Source organism: Simochromis diagramma, unplaced genomic scaffold (assembly GCF_900408965.1).
Source record: "Simochromis diagramma unplaced genomic scaffold, fSimDia1.1 OVJJ01000603.1, whole genome shotgun sequence".
NCBI lineage: Eukaryota > Metazoa > Chordata > Actinopteri > Cichliformes > Cichlidae > Simochromis > Simochromis diagramma.
In genome coordinates, this window is record NW_024387414.1 from 19,430,656 (window position 1) to 19,447,743 (window position 17,088).

The window sequence follows — 17,088 nt, forward strand, 5'->3', positions numbered from 1 at the left end:
TTCAGAGAAACACCATCTAGACTTGTTGACTTGCTAAAAATTCCAGCAACTTCTGCTTCTAATATCCCAGCACATCCGACTCTCAGAGCAGTCGCTTTGTTCATGGACTGAAGGAATGAAGGTGTTTACATAATACCCGTTGTACTGCTGTGCATGTAAACGTAGCTCGCATGTCATGCGCTGTTCATCATTCGGTCTTAGTTTGTTTGACAGCATGTGTACATCTCTGGCATTCGAACTAGCCGGCTCATGCATGCGTGTGTGTGTGACTTCTGTTCGCGTGTGTGTGTTTGCAGGCATGTGGGCCAGCCTGCGCTCCAGCAGCAGACTCGGTCAGCATCCGCTGGCAGCCGACGTGGGTGCCAGACTAGCAGGGAAGGATCTGGCACCCCCTGCAGGGAGCCACAGTCTGCAGGCTCAACTCCTCAAACATCAAGCAGCCCTTTACATCTTCGGGGAAAAGTCACATCTAAGGGTGAGAATGCAAACAAAGCGGCCGGAGACTGAGAGGACATGTTTGCTATGAGTTGTTGTAGTATATCGTTTTATATTTGCACTCAGTGGCCTCTTTTATGAAACCTATAATGTTTCTTACACTGTCATATGTGTTAAATTATGTTTTATTGGTGGTGGTGTAGTAGATGTGTAAAGGGGTATAATGAAGTCCAGTAGAACACCACTTTTAACAGAGACCCAGCAGTCAAAATATAGTTAAATTAAACATTTCTGAGGCAACATAAATGTTGTAAAGTCTGTAGAGGTGGAGTTAATGGATGGTTCAGTGACGTAGACCAACACTGAACCATCTTTCACCTGTGATGCCACAAGTCTCTGTCAATAGTATTCGTGGCCGTTGATCAGAGATTTTGACAATGAGGCTGTGCTGTTTATAAGAGTAAGGGGGATCTGCAGTCACACCGAAGTCACCTGGATGAGTGGATGAACAGTTTCTCTCACTGAAAATGCTGCGTTCACATGAACAGATTAACTTTCCTTACCTGGATTATTGAGCGTGCATCAAGACACGGGTTTTCTAGCTCATGCTACTTCCTGTAAAATGGATTTGTAAAACATTGTCGTTTGTCTGGAGTTTTCAGGCCAGGTTGTCTTGCACAGGAATAGTTTGATGTATCAAAGGATAATTGTTGGTTTAATTCATGTGGAATTATAAGGAGAAAGTCCAAAACTAGCACATCTGATGAAACGGTTTGTGTTTAAACTCGCAGAAACACTTAATCTTATACATTTATGCAGTTTTCACTTTTTTTAATCCAAGTGTGCTGATTCAGTGAAATAGTACCTTTGCTGGGATGACTCAATCAGTTTACCAAAAGCCTACAATTACAAAGACTCACCTGTGCCAGTACAACTTGTAATACGAAGCCTCTGAGAGGTGTGTTATAGTTTTGGCGTCTGATAGTCTGCTGGTGTTGTTTTTGGGTCCAAATGACGTAAATTTTGTCATCAGACGGTGAGCGTCTGTAACAGGAATGACTTCTCGCCCGTGGAGTGTGCAGCTACCCGTGTCCTTGTCTGTAATCTCTGCTTGGCTAGCTGTTCTTTCATCCATAAGACACAAGTAGAGTGACTTCTGATCTGCAGGAGAAGCCACTGACCTCAGCACTGCTTCCCTCCTTTAACAGTTACAGCATGCAAGAGGTTAAAGGCAAGTCTATAAATGCGAGGCGAAGTCCACCACAGTGCAGGACAGTGCACGAGTGCGTCACACAGTTCAGTTTGTTTCTCTATTTTTCATTCACGCATCAAGAAACATATTTCACACACCGTTGAAGCATGCCGAGGAGCCGTGTCGACTAAAAACATCTTGCGCTTCTGCAGTTTGCACGATTCGCAGTTTTATAATGCTTATCTATTACACACTGGGCTGCGCTCAGCACCTCAGTTCATCCACGGTCTGAAATGAGCCGTTTTATTTCCTTTAACTTTGATATAAAGGCAGCGTTTTTAGTGGCGTGCTGTATCTGTTTTTTGTACTTTGCGCACACTGTTGTATTTTTCTCTTAGTTGAAATTTACATTCCTCTGTCTGCAGGGCCTCCGAGTGGACTCCTCGCTGAACTGTGAGCTGGTGCCAGTGGACTTTGCAGACACACGGCAGGTGAAAGCTGCTTTTAAAAAACTGCTGAGGGCCTGTGCTCCAAGCGCCACCTCGTCTGACTCGGAGGACTCCTTCCTCAAAGCCTTGGAAGACTCCGAATGGATCCAGCAGGTAATGAAACACACAAAGCATGCCATTTTTATGATCTGCAAACAGACAGCATTCAGGTCTAGAAACCATCGTATCTAACGCGGGAGTCTGACTCTTAAAAGCGTGTGAGAATGACCCATCGGTCCACTCTTTCTCTTCATCCTGTGTATCAGATTCACATAATGGATAAATTATGTGAATCCTCTCTGAAGCCATTTTCCCAAGAGAAACAGATTTACAGCGATGCAGTGAGAGGAGACCCCTTATCTTGTTGTTTATCTGATTGACCCCCAGCGGCCTTAAATTGAACATATTCCACACGGTTGACAAATGCTATCTGTGAGAAACAAGAAGGCAGTCTACTGGCAGACCAAACATGGCAGTATATGCACTGAGAGGATAAATGTTGGGTCTGTGTTTAACATATTTGTTCACATGCACATATGTTGGCCTCCCGCAGCTTCAGAAGATCCTGCAGCTGGCGCTGTTTCTGGTGGAGCTTATGGACAGTGGCTCATCTGTTCTGCTCAGCCTGGAGGACGGCTGGGACATTACCACACAAGTGAGAAAAATGCACCAACGCCATTTATAAAAAATACATAAAGAAAACGGGACCTCCAGAGGGAGGTTTAAAACGGTGCAAGATTTGTCCTTTAGGTATTTTTCCACACATATAGATTTTCTAGATACAAACTGGAGTTTAAAAAGTTGTTATTAAAGTTTAATTACTAACAGAAAATAGGTGACACTTTACTTTATTATGAGTAACTTTTAACATTTGTTTTCAAGTGTAGTGGGTTACATATTTGCCCAACCAGTGAAAGATCCCCATCAGGAAGGGCGTCTGAGGTAAAAACTCTCATTATCAGCCCTCATCTGCACTAAAGTGGAGACAAAGTGTTCAGCGAGGATGAAAAGAAACGCAGAAATGCAAACTCATAGGTGTAAAAAGGATCCAGATGCAGCCACACAGTCATTCAACCGCTAAACACAGGGCGAGTATTTTGAATGCCATCAACCCTTCTGCAATCACGGCAAACTAGAGATCATTCAAAAGTACTACTTATAATCTCAATTCATATTCTGAATGGACTCATTCTAATTTAGCGTTTTTCTACTCCACCTGAGTGCTCTACTCAAAGCACTTTATACAGCTGAGCTATTAATCAGTGTGTTTTGCAATATTACGGCAATGTTGTCTCTTTGACTCCGATGAACAAAGTGCTTCAGAGCTTTGGAGTATCCTTTTTAAAAAGAGGCTAAATGTGAGGGGGAGAGGGTACCTTTGAACTTGTTATGTATCTCCTGCTGTCATTCTAGACTCACAAATTAAGACTGAAAGCAAAAAAACACGTTTTGTAACACTTAAATGTGATTTTTGGACATTGATCACATTTTTAAGGATTCCCCACGGACACCCACGGCATCCGTTCAGACTGCACCTGCTTCTTCTGGCCGTTTCACTCAGTTTACTGACTGGTGATCCGACTGTGTTGATAAAGTGAAAATGTTTGAAGTCTCGAGGCCTTATGTCATTGATTTGTGCTGATTTAATTCATGAAAACTCATAGTTTGTTTAGATCCAGATCAATTCTCGGTGTCCGTTCGCTTCTAAACTCTGCTTTTCTTCACATGTTTGCTCTCTGAGCTCATATTTTCCATGCTGACCTGCTAAAGTGCACATGTATGGTGTTGCAAGTGTGTGTCCCTCAGATGTGTTTATGGGGTTTGTGCAGCCCTGAGCTGCTGTTTAAAAGTATAATTTGTGGATCCCTTACGCGGGGCACGTGTTCGGCCCAGAGCATCTTTCTCCACGGGCCACCGGCTCCAACTCGCCAGGTCCAGATCGACCCACACAGACAAATGGGCTCCATATGCTCTGGCTCTCCTGCCATGGACCATAGACACCCAGCAGGCAGGATGCAGAACCGTCCTCGCTGCCTTTCTGAATGCTTCTTTCTTTTTTTCGGTTTCTTCTTCCTGTCTTCTGCCATTCTGCCTTTATACGCCCTCCCCTCTTATTCCGCGCTCGCTTTTTAAATCCACTCTTCAGTCTGCTGCAGGGGGGCTCATTTCATTGCTGGGTTGCGGGGGGCTTTTTCTACCACTCAGGGCTGGATGTTCTTGTAAACCCACGGGGAAACCATACACTGTTCTTCCCGCTCATTCCACACGCGTCAGGGCTCATTAGCCGTCTTGGAGAAGACGTGGGCAGGGAAGTGGGCCAACCAGATTGCATGTGTAGACAAGTGATTCTCAACTGGTGTTTCGTGGAGTGAGCTCAAGTGTGCCTGAAGCTCCAGCGTTATATAAATGTTATTGATAGCAGATGATCATTTTAACATTGCACTGTCAGATGAAGGGTCATTTTTAGATTGCATTTAGCTTTTTTAGGGGGGGATAGAAAGAAAAATCATGCCATCCAGATTTTTTTTAAACTAAAGTGTGTTAAATTGCAACCATCCATGACAAGTGGAAAAAACTAACGATATGCACAGATGTGGTGAAACAGCTGCCACTTTCCTTTAGTGATAAGATGTTTCAACATCTAATTTATCACAATGTAAAGGTTTTAAACTTATATATGATAAAAAATATTAAATAAAAGTAGGTCGTGTTGTAGGTACTGGCAAATCAGGCACAGCATTAAAGCTATCAGGCGCCCTTCGTGCCACCAGAACAACCCAAGATTAAAGGTGGGATCACCACTCAGACCTCCTTTATTAGTGTCTGTGGTGAGGCGCAGTGTCCTGCTAGAAGAGGCTGCAGTCATCGGGGAGGATGTTGTAGTGGGAGGTACCTGTTAAAGCAGCATACGAGTGAATGGGGGTTCCTCTCCTTTGTGGCTGATCAGTCTGTATGCTAGCAGATACAATAAACACAATAGAAATCTGAATTTTCATAGCTATACCTGTTTCTTTTACCTTCAGATTGTTCATTTCATGAATTCAACAAGGTACTGGTGATTTTGGTCTATATTGACATGATAGCATCACACACTTCCTGCAGATTTATCAGCTGCAGATCCATCCCGCTGGCATGAAGGGGCCAAAGTGCACTAAGAAAATTTCCTCCACCCCATTAAATCACCAGCCTGAAGGCAAGGCAGGATGGATCCGTGCCTTCATGTTTTTACTGCAAAATTCAGACCCAATCGAGACATCGCACCAGGTCATGTTTTTCCAGTCTGAACTGTAGCTTTAGTTTCCTGAGAGGAGCAGCACCCGGTGTGGTCTTCTGCTGCTGTAGCCACTCCACTTCGAAGTGTGAGGTGTTATATAAGGATGACCTTTTGCATGCCTTTGTTTTAACAGGCAGTTATTCGGGTTACTGTACATTATCACCCACTTTCACTTACTGAAGCTTTTTCTCCTTTTGGAAAAATTCTCTGTAAACTCTTGAGATGGTCGTTTGGAAAACTCGCAGTAGATCAGCAGTTTCTGAAATACTCAGATCAACGTGTCTAACGGTAACAACTACGCTGCTCTGAGTCATTTAAAATACCCTTTCACCCACTTCCGATGCTCTGTTTGAACTTCAGCAGGGCATCTTTACTACATGTCTAAATGCACTGAGTTGCTGCCATGTGATTGGCTGATGACATATTTGCATTTGTGTGTGAGATAAATTACATCGAGAGCACGATTCAATCAATCAATTTTTCTTACTTACTAAGAAAGGCTAAATGCATCTCACAAAACGTTCATAAAATGTGTTTATTTCTCAATATTTCCAGAGGAGCAGCTCTGGCTCAGATGATAGAGCAGGTTGTCCACTAATCCCAGAGTTATCTGTGATGTGAACAACATGCGCTTACACTGCAGGGTGTTTGTTTTTTCTTTGAAGTTGAACTTGTGTATTGAGGGTTTTTCCTTAGCCACCTTCTCTCTTCCTCTCGGCAGGTCGTGTCCTTGGTGCAGCTGCTGAGCGATCCTTTCTACCGGACTCTTGAGGGTTTTCAGGTCCTTTTGGAGAAAGAATGGTTGTCTTTCGGCCACAAGTTCAGCCAGAGGAGCAACCTGAGCCCCAGCAGCCAGGGTAGCGGCTTTACGCCCATCTTCCTCCAATTCCTGGACTGTGTGCACCAGGTGAGTCTCACTTCTGCCATAGGTACCACAGGTACGCTGAACCCTGAAGCATCTCTGCCCCTGCTACGTGACTCTTCTCCACTTTTCCCCTCATGACTGGATGTCATTCATTGCTTGTTCGTGAGCTCATCACATTCCTCGAAAAGTGAAAAGGTGAGCGAGGGGTCAAAGCGAACGATTCTGCTGTCAGTAACGGTGCATTGTTTTAGTTTAGCACTTTCCAACACGGGACGTGTAATCACAACAACATATTGGACCCGGGGAGTGAGCAGCGAGGCTGCTGCACAGATGGTCCATGAGTACAGTGATCAGCATTGAGCTGTATGTACGTGTTCACGTGTTTCGGCATTTCTTCACATTTTAGTGCTTGTTTACAGCCGCATGTGGAAGATTACAGTTTTGGGGATTGAGAGTCTCTAGGAAGGCTTGGGTGTGCTTTAGGATTTGGGGGAAGTGGGCTGGGGGGCAGAGGGGGCTCAAGTTAAGAATGAAACACACACACAGATGATTTCCGGAGAACCGGGTCTGTTCTGAAATACTAACTTTAGAGAGTGCAGTGGGGGTTTTTTTGTGTCTCCTCGGGTCACACAGGCCCACTCCCATACACTTACATCAACACATAGTTTCTGCATTTGTCTTTTGAAACCGAAGGCTTGGCAGCTAAGACGGTTTGGCAGGAACCCGGGGGTCTGGAGAGCTATAAACGAGGGGTGAAGCAGGGGATTCGGACAAGAGCTCAAAATAGAAGTGCCTCATCTCCAAAACAGCTGTTGTTTTTGCCAGCAGACCCAGGTGGCCTCAAATTTTCGACACCGTGATTGGCCACCTCGCACCGCTGGATGGGAACCGTGGCGCAGCAGTCATGCTGGCTCAGTCTGGATTGTGTCTGACGGCGATGATATCACTGACCTTTGCCCTCACAGAGGCGGGAGAGGTTCTTTCCTGTTTCCGATTGGTCATTTATACACTGGATAGATGCGAAGTCGCTACACGGGGACACGGTGCAGCTGTCGCCCACACGCTGACCTCCTTCTAACTGTCTTTATCCATCTTTTCATATCCTTGCAGATTTTGGAGCAGCATCCTCTGGAGTTTGAGTTTAATCAGTATTATCTGAAGTTCCTGGCTTATCATCACATCTCTAACCGCTTCAAGAACTTCCTGTTGGACTCTGACTACGAGCGCTTGGAACACGGTCAGTGTCCTTTAACCAGAGGGGATCTTTTATTTTCTTCTTCTCTAAAAATGCTTTGTTACACAGAATTATGAACCTATGGTGGTTTCCTTAACAGTCACAACAATTTTATTGATTTGAAAAGATTCTTGGCCCCTCTTCGTCAACACCACTTCCCTGGGTAGCAAGATTCTGGCTTTTCTGTCACTGTAAATAAAGGAAACTAGATCTCTGATATGAATGCACACAGCTACCCAGGAAGCTGTTACATCAGTCAAAACAGTAATGGCTTCACATTCTCGTCAGCTTATCCTGTGTGTTTTTTTGCAGGCTTGTTGTTTGAGGATAAGGGTGATAAGCAGGCCCGGAGAGGCATCTGTATCTGGGATTGCATCAACAGGATGCACCGGAGGAGTCCCATCTTCTTCAACTATCTGTACAGCCCCTCTGAGAATGAAGTGAGTGTTTCCTTCAAGTTTCTGTCCTTCGCCTTAACCTATACATCAGGCAGCCAGAGCCTTCAGCATGAACATAACATGACTATGAGGACAGCAGTGTCACACACCTGCTCTCCTAAACTTCTGTTTGTGAAGGCCAACCAATCAGAAAAAGTGAAACTGGTCTTAAAAGAAGACGAGCACCGAGTGTAGGCTCATTTTGAACTATGAATCATTTAAAGTATTCGAGGAGGGTCCAGATATAAAAGCTGGAAAGCTATAAAATATTTGATTAGGCTACTTAAAAATGTTCTCACCTTACTTTACCATGTAAATCTGGGGTGTCAAACAAACATTAGATAAACAATTAAATGACAGACAGTTCCTGCTTTTTTACTGTCTGCTATAGAAATGTATGCTTGTTACAACTGGTTTACATCAGAAACATACATAATTACAGGACAGTGTATGCATGAGCTAACAGAACTTTTTGTGTCAATTTGCACATTTATTTCTTACAATTTAAGGCCAAAGAGTCGTATTGACACGCTTTTCTTTAACATGTAAAAAAAAAAATCTATTTGTTTGTTTGTATATAAAGATCAATGGGTTAAAGTGCTTTACACCAAGAGAAAGGTGAGTTTCACTGTTCTGACCAATTTAAGATCAAAGTGGGCTGAATGTGAAGTAAAATGAGTTTGACACCCCTGATGTAAATGATCAGGATACTTCACCCACTGCAGGATAAAATACAGGCTCAGTGATTCCTCTACCTCCATGTGGCATCACACAAACATTGCTCGAGGCTTATTTGCCGTATTGGATTGGATCGCAGCCACCAGTTGCTAGGGAACTGTGTATTCTCCAACTGGTTGGCAGCGGTTCCTGGAGCAGGTCATCCAAGGTTAGTGGTTCAATCCCTGGCTGCTCCAGTTTGCATGCCAAAGTATTCTTGGGCAATGTACTGAACCTCGAGTCGCTCCCTATGCATTTATTGGAGTGTGTGTAAATATTAGATAGAAGGTACTTGGATGTCGAAAAAAGTGCTCGTATGAATGTGTGTGTAAATAAGATAAAGCATTGTTAGTGCTCATGTGCTGATAAAAAGGTTTGCCTTCAAAGTAAAAGTTGCTCCTCAGTGCTGCAGCCAACATGTTTTTACTTTGAAGTCAAATGGTCTCCATTCCTGGTTTGTGTCAGTTTTCATAGTTTCAGGCCGGAGAGCAGCTGGGGACGGTGTTTGTAGACAAGTCTGTCACTTCGTGCAAACTAAGATGGCAGCAGGGTGTAAGAAGCCAAACCAATCACAAGGAGGTTTTTGCCAGCTGTTTGTGGAATACATGTTTTTCCCTGGTGACATTCGGTTGCTAAGGGGCTGCAGGGCTGCATGTCTGGTGCTTTAGAATCGTTTTCCCAGCATTTTCTCAGCAACCAGATGCTTGTAGACGAGTCTGTAGTCCTGTGACTGGGGCCTTGTTCCCTTAATGGAATGATGGAAAATGTTGGAAAGCTACTGTCACATGTAAGCAAAACTTTAATCGGTAACTATGGTATTGTGGACCTTTAGTTTATATTTTCTTCAGAGACTGATAGAAAAACAAAGTTCCTGTAAATGATGTGACACACTGAGAACTGGATCAGATCTCCTCACCAAAGAAATCCTCGTCATCTGTAGGTTTGTGGTTACACCACATGCAAACATAAATATACAAAAATAAGATGAGGATTAGTGTTTCAAGGTTGAACGGCATTAATAATAAAATTCTGTCGTGTAGCTGACTGAAAACAAATGTTCCAGCCAAATCCTGAGTACTCACGGCAAATCGTTCGCCTGTCCTATCTTGTAGCCTGTGCACTGATCAAACATGTTTACAGTAATATTTTATTTTTAAAGTACGCAGCGCTCAAACGTGCTATACTTGGATGTTTTGGCTCCTCCGAGCTGAATGATTTATTGTCAGAGTTTGAGGCTAAAACACTGAGTTCGTTTCATCTGCGGAAAGTGGAACGTTTTTGCCATCACCGTCGCTAGTTCAAGGCGCCAACGTGAAAGGATCATTTTAATATCACAACTGCCTGAAGCCTGGACTGCAGTCAGTAGACACCAAGAAAGCTTCATAGTCCAACATTTTTGCTGATGAAGGTTGATTTTCACACCTAAAATATGTTTAGTTTAGTTGTGTGTTCGCTTAAGGTTAGAGCAGGGGTGGATGTCATGGTGATTTGTCATCTTCTCAATGAATAAAACATTTTAAAGATACTCTGTTTATAGAGAAACATTCATTGCATCTACACCTGTAATGGGGCGTCGTGAAAAGACGCTCCTCCTCCCAGAGGATTGGTCAAAATGTAATTAAATTTGTACACAATGGGTCTTCATTCAAACTGTGCTGCTTCCTTTTCCAGACAGTTTTCCAAGAAGCTCCTCCTCCTGTTCAAGTATCGGTCAGATTTTAGTAAAACTTGCACACACCTAATAGGTCTTCGCCCACATTGTTGCCGAAGTGAATGTCATGTGTCGTTTTAATGCGGATAACCAGTCTGATGACCTGGTTTTCAGCTTTTGGTCCGCTTCCTGTGCTTGGTCTGAAAGTCTGTCTGAAACAAAGTGAATCAGGGTGAAAACATTTCTTTGTTTTTCTCGTCGGACCAAAGGTTGGCTGTTTGGCTGTTCACAGCCGGACCAGATGAGATAAAGTTCAGCAAAGAATTTGTTTCAGACATTTTTTTAATATAAATCTTGGAAACGGACTTTTCACTAATCTTTAAAGAATAACCTAATATATGACCAAGAATTTGGTTACAGTGGCCAACGTGAGTTTGGAGTTGACACTTATTAACTACAGAGACTGAACAGTCAGATTATTTTGTTTATCATTTGCTGATTTTGATCTCAAGTTGAGCATCATCATAGGAAAGCACCAAGGAGACAGTCGTTACACATTGTGTTGCCACAGTAGATTGTTGGACTTTCCAGGGTCAGCATACTGCTGCGTATCCAGACTTCATACAAACTAAACACACAAGTCGAGTTTTAGCAGCGCTATGTTGGCTTCAAGTATCCTACAGAGTTGATTTAAAAATCCTCCCATGTGTATATTAAATCCTAAATGGTCTTGAATCTTCTTTAATCTCTGAAAGTCCTGCACCGCTAACTTGTCAGTGATGCAGCTTTCCTAGGCTACGTCCACACTAATGCGTTTTCGTTTGGACCGTCTCAGTGTGGACGGGAGACGGCGTTTTCCTCAAGGAAAAACGCAGCGTTTTGGAAACGCTCTCGAAAACGCATACATTTCAAAACAGAGCTGTCCCGTTGCAGTGTGGACACTCGAAAACGCAGACTTTCTAAAGCGATGACGCATTTTAGTCATGTGATGCAGTCATGTGGCCAATTAAACAAACATAGCGGAGGGCATTATACAGCAGTTGTTTTGATTGCTGTCAATTTTGACAGCCCTACAAAAGATTAATATGAGTTTGTACATGCTCCAGATAGCTTTTCTTCAAATTCTTGAATTCTCACTCGCTTTTGCGCGTGCGCAGGACTGGAATAAGCGTTTTCGGTCGTTTAATGTGGACGAACAACTCTGTGAACAACGACTTAAAACGCTAGTGTGGACGCGGAACGTTTTCAGACGAAAACTCTGTTTTCAAATCTATCCGGGCTAGTGTGGACGTAGCCCTAGTTTATGCCCACAAACTCTGGAACAGAGGGAAGCAAACTCTACTGATCATTTCTAGAACCTCTTAAAAAAACATGAAAGGCTGATGGGGAATTGTTGTCGCAACAACAGGCGAGCTGCTGGTGCAGACACCCAAGTTTATGAAGACAATAACTTGATCTCAGATAAGTTGAAATCTCAGTGACCTTTAGCTTGAGGTTTTCTGAAATTACCTTGAATTTTTGAATTCATACCATAGTTACATCAGCTGGGAGGCTGAAGGGTAGCACTGGTGGCTTTTCTAACCTAACATTCACACGCTCACAGTCCAATGAATGCACCTTGGTGTGCTTTGGTATGCTGGACTGGGATAAAACAACCAAATTCATTCGATTAGTAGCAAACCCTATAGACGAACTATACAAATAAAACTGAATTAGATTAAAGAATTAGATTAAATTCTCCTTAAAACCATGTGATGTCTGTGTTTCAGGTGATCCTGAAGCCTTCTATCAGCATCCTCAGCCTGAATAAATGGGACTTCTTCACAGAGGAGACCCTGTCGACTGGGCCGTGTTACGACTGGAGGACGATGGCTGTGAGGGTGGAGAGCTCGGAGGAGCTGCACACCATCTCCAACAGCAAAAGGAGGATTGTCTGGCCGTGTTACAGCAGCGTGAGCCGCGCCCAGCCGGACGCCATCACCAAGCTTCTCACTGTAAGAGACCCCAGCTTTTGTTTAAAATGTTTGTTCTGTTTGTCATTTTGTGGGTAACTTTACTCGGCTCTTCTCTGTGCTGCAGGACATCGAGAGGTTAGAGAGCGAGCTTAACCAGGCCCCGGAAAAATGGCAGACAACTCTGGAAAGAGTCAGAATGAGCATTCAGGAGGACCTCAAGCAAGAGGGAAATGTGCGTGCTGGAGGAGCCTTTATGACATGTTATGATTGAACATAGAAGGGCAGTCATATGCTTTGCATTTGTTTAATTGTCTAAATATTTCTTTTCTTTTTTGTTCGTGTGTAGCTCTGTAAGGATTCGCTGTCCATCTCAGGCCTCATTTCCACACCTAACCTGCAGGCCTTCCAGCGGCGCTCCATGCTGCACCTGCCAGACAGCGCTCTGGTAGAGGACCACAGCACCGCCACAGCCAATGGGATCAACCGCCGCGCCGCAACACTTTACAACCAGTTCACCCCCAAGAGCGAGGAGAACAGGTGGGTCGTGAACTTCCCGATTTCCGGAACAAATTAGAAGTCCACATTTGTTTCGCTGACAAGCTGTTGCCGAGGGGCCAGTCCAGTTTTGGAAAATGAGTCAGCGCTCTGGTACGCTGTGTGTCATGTTTTGTGAGAATTGTCTGTACTCTATTAAACTCTGGGTGTGTAATTTTACAATTACTGTGAGGTTAAAGTACAGTCTTTTGGCTCCAATATCTGGATCGTTTCCTGAGGTGGACATACGGTCATTAAAATGTACTTTATGTTTTAAAAAAATGAGTATATTTTCAGTGTAATACGTGCTCCTCCTGATTCAAATAATGTTCGGACAGGCTAAAGTTTTAACAGATGAAGCAAGTAAATCAGAAACCAGATATTACTTATCAGCGAGCATTTTCCATGTTTCAACACCTTCTCATTGCATCCAAATCACAAAACATGGCCTACATTATTCTGATGTCTCGTGGTCCCACAAATTTGTCCACTTTTTAGCAGGACAGAGGGTGGAGAGGGGTTTTCGCCCGCCCGAGATCCTGACTGGAAGCTAGTGCCGAACACAGCAGGATAGCAGAGTTCACCAGGAATGGGAGAACTGCAAAAACAAAACAACTATCAAAAAATAAAACACGAAAAGCACGGACAGTGGCTGCAGTGACACCATTCATTGTTTTTAACACAGCCCTCCTACATGGTTGGCTGTTAGACCGACAGCAACACGAGCAACAGTGGGCCACAGACCGTTTGTAGCACATATTTGAACATTGCCTCCATCTGACATCAGAGCTCACTGCAGGCGGTCGCCGGAGTGGACCCGAAAGAGGTCGCTCTCCCACTGCTCGAGCATAAAGTCCTCTTTACTCTGCTTTGCTAAAAATATGCACAACGACTATTTTTGATGAAGCTGCATCAGGCGGACAGTAAGTCAGACACAAAAACAGTGAAAATCATAAATAAAACACTGAATTTTCACTGCAAGGCTTCAGGTGTCATGTTCCCTGGTGCCCTGGCGACTCCTCTGAAGGAACCGTATCCACTAACTACACATCACATAAACGTGGAGGACACTGAAGTCAGCATATGGGTTCATTTATAGGTTCATGTGTAGTGGAAGATAGCAAATTCATGAACAGATGACAACGAGGATGAGGAGAAAGGGTGCCAACTGTTTAGTTGTGGCTTTTTGTGAAGCAGCGTGTGCTACTTCTGTCGGAGATATGTGCGGAGTTGGAGCAAGGAGTTTTGGCTAATGCAGACTTCATCCAAAATTGCATGACTACCTCTGTCAGCTGCTCTCCTTGGGACTCTGACTCTGATGGAATCGGTTAAAATCACAATTAACAAAATACCAGAGTTCTTGTGATTTCTGCTTTTAAGACTAATGTGAGGTTAAAAGTGTCGACACATAACATCCAATCTTACAACTGTTATTTTTGTAGGTCTTATGAGGGCATCCTGTATAAACGTGGAGCACTGCTGAAAGGTTGGAAGCCTCGCTGGTTCGTGTTGGACATTACAAAACACCAGGTGAGCAGGTTGCACTACCCTGCTGTAGTTTGAGTGACCGGTTGCAGGTTTAACAGTCTCGTCTTTGCAGATGAGGTACTACGACACCGGTGAGGACACGAACTGCAGAGGCCACATCGATCTAGCAGAGGTGGAGTCCGTGATGACGGCCGCGCCCACTATAGGAGCTCCAAAGCACATCAGTGAAAAGGCTTTCTTTGATGTGAGTACACATTTATTCACTGGTCTACATATATTTTATCTGGAAGTTGTTTTTATATTATACAATTGGATTAATATGCTCTTGCATAGAGTGTTGCATTATGGGTGTCGGTATTTTCCCAAAATGTTTTATAGAAAAAGAAAAAAAAACTTAAAAACTTTTATACTTGACGTGAGTTTGCTGCCTGCACTGCAGCATGTCCTAGAGGCTTTAGTATACATAAAAGTAATGCATCGATTTGCACGTCATCGAGCGAAATAAGTATTTGATCCCCAACAATCCAGCAGGAATTCTGTGAACGTGTTTAAAATGTGTGCTAAATTGGGATGAAAATTTGTGACATTGTTGCCCTTTTTGCTGCCATTTAACCTTTTTTCCTTCAACCCATTTGCCCTCTAGCTGAAGACCAGCAAGAGAGTCTACAACTTCTGTGCCTCAGATGCTCCCAGCGCTCAAGTGTGGATAGACAAGATCCAGAACTGCATCTCTGATGCGTGAAGTAAACACGACATCACCGACATCAGAGGCAGCGTCGGGCGGTCGAGAGCAGACGCGACAGCCGCTTTATCCAACTTTTAGATGTCTTTAATTTTGGGGACCAAACAGTGAATTAAGTGCCTGGTAGTGGAGGATGGATACTCTCCATCCACCTATCTGCCTGTTACTTAGCAACCTGTCATCACTCCACAGGTGAGCTTCAGTTGGAATCGGGTGACCAAATTTGCCTCTGCTGTCAGCGTGCCCCACTCCCACCCCCCTGACAGGGATAAAGTAAACATAAGCTGAGGTTTTAGGGGACTGCACTACCAAGGACATGTTATCCTGTTCTAGATGTACATAGATCAAAGCAATATCACTGGCCAATCAAACTGTGGGTTCAGTTTTTGACTTAAAAACATAAAAAAAAAACATTAAAAAAAAAAAAAAGCTTGTAAAAGAATTTCTATCATATTTTACTACAAGGAAAAAGTTATTGCTGCTTACATAAACGTATGAACCGCCAAAAACTCAGAGATTTTTAATGCACAACATTAAAAAGCAATTTGTTTGCACTTAGCGCTAACGTATGCACTCGTCATCAAATATAGACTTTCTGACAGATGCGGACAGCGAGGCTAAAGGCATTACTTGGCAATGTGCATGTGTCGTTTCCTCGTGACAGATTAAATGGAAAGAATTTGCACAGTGAGCTCAAATGAGTTACCTGAGATTTTTTGTTTTGTTTTAATTTAAAAATGTGACGTTTCCTCTGTTTTGTCGAATGTTCATTGACTTCTGGTTTAACACTTTTGTCTCGTGTAATGTAAATTATTATTTTTATTAAAAGTGTAACTGTGTAAGTGTGGTGGCGTTACGTTTTCCTGTAAATACCTACATGACATGTTGTTTTATATACTGTATGTACTGAACATAAGTATACTTTTTCTAACTTTAATTCTAATGTGACTGAGTTTTTCTTTTTCTTTTTTCTTCAATGTGTTGTTACTGGTGCACAAAACCCCCCGAGTGGCCTGTTCTTTGTTTGTGGTGACATGTTTTTCTGAAAATGAAATGGACATTGTTGTTGTTGTTGTTGTTCGGACAGGCTCTGTGTCTTTTAAGGGCTTTTTAAAGAATATATATCACGTAGGACGTGATGGTTTTCAGAGTTCATCGTCCCATCTGTCCTCTGTTTATGCAGCCTTCACAGTTTCATTACAAAAGAAGAAAAACACAAACTATTCAGCCATATCAGCGGCGTTACTGTATCTTTGTACCATGTTTTGTGGTTATGCCTATTTTTTTTTTTTTTGGAAATAAATCAAACATACTTGAAACTACCTGTTCCTTTTGTGCTCATATATTTTTCTACCTAGTGATGAAGTAAAGGCAGGATTAAATGATGACCATTTCTAATTTTGAACTTCCTAATCTGAACATGTGCGCGAGATTAGTGGGGCCTTAAAATGGCACTGACGATTCTAGAGTCTATTGGGGCCCTAGGGAAAATTCACAGATGGCACCGCAGCCAGTGTTTTATCACCAATATCTCTTAATATAGGAAATTCTTTGAAGATAGTGAATCTTGAAACTAGAGAATTTTCACTTGTTTCATCATCAAGATATTTTACCTTGAAATAAGGGGAAAAAATGAAACAAGTGAAAATTCTCTAGTTTCAAGATTCACTGTCTTCAAACAAGTTCCTATATCTTACTGGAATGATGCTTTGTAGCTGATTTTGTCTTATTTTAAGTGTAATGAGATCTTGTGACTAGAAATAAGACAAATATACTTGGTAAGATTTTGAGTTTTTGCAGTGTGAGGAGATGCGTGGGATCAAATTAGCTGATGAATCCTCTCGCCCTATCACAGCTAAGCAGAAGACGATAGCTAGATAGTAAAAGTTATGTTATTCGAGTGTCTCTTTCAGCATTATATTTAATAGTAATTATCTGCTCCACTCACTGCTGTGTTGCTTTTCTTCTCCTCCTCTTTTTCCTTCTGTCTTTCTTCAGTCCCAGAAGGATAACTCGTCTTCATTTTCACAGATTGGCTCTCACTGTTGTCATTAGGTTTGTTTAAACAGAATCATT

General features: G+C 42.9%; 1 protein-coding gene across 1 annotated transcript in view; it reads left to right on the forward strand.

Annotated features, from left to right (window-relative positions):
- Positions 1-16,334, forward strand: part of sbf2 (SET binding factor 2) — a 110,030-nt gene extending 93,696 nt beyond the window's left edge. Inside the window, 12 exon segments of the mRNA XM_040011959.1 lie at positions 297-475; positions 2,053-2,229; positions 2,669-2,770; positions 6,111-6,296; positions 7,365-7,491; positions 7,801-7,928; positions 12,063-12,287; positions 12,373-12,480; positions 12,595-12,785; positions 14,225-14,312; positions 14,383-14,514; positions 14,914-16,334. Of these exon segments, the coding sequence (XP_039867893.1) occupies positions 297-475; positions 2,053-2,229; positions 2,669-2,770; positions 6,111-6,296; positions 7,365-7,491; positions 7,801-7,928; positions 12,063-12,287; positions 12,373-12,480; positions 12,595-12,785; positions 14,225-14,312; positions 14,383-14,514; positions 14,914-15,012 (1,742 nt within the window). The 3' untranslated portion in view covers positions 15,013-16,334.
- The last annotated feature ends 754 nt before the right edge of the window (positions 16,335-17,088 follow it).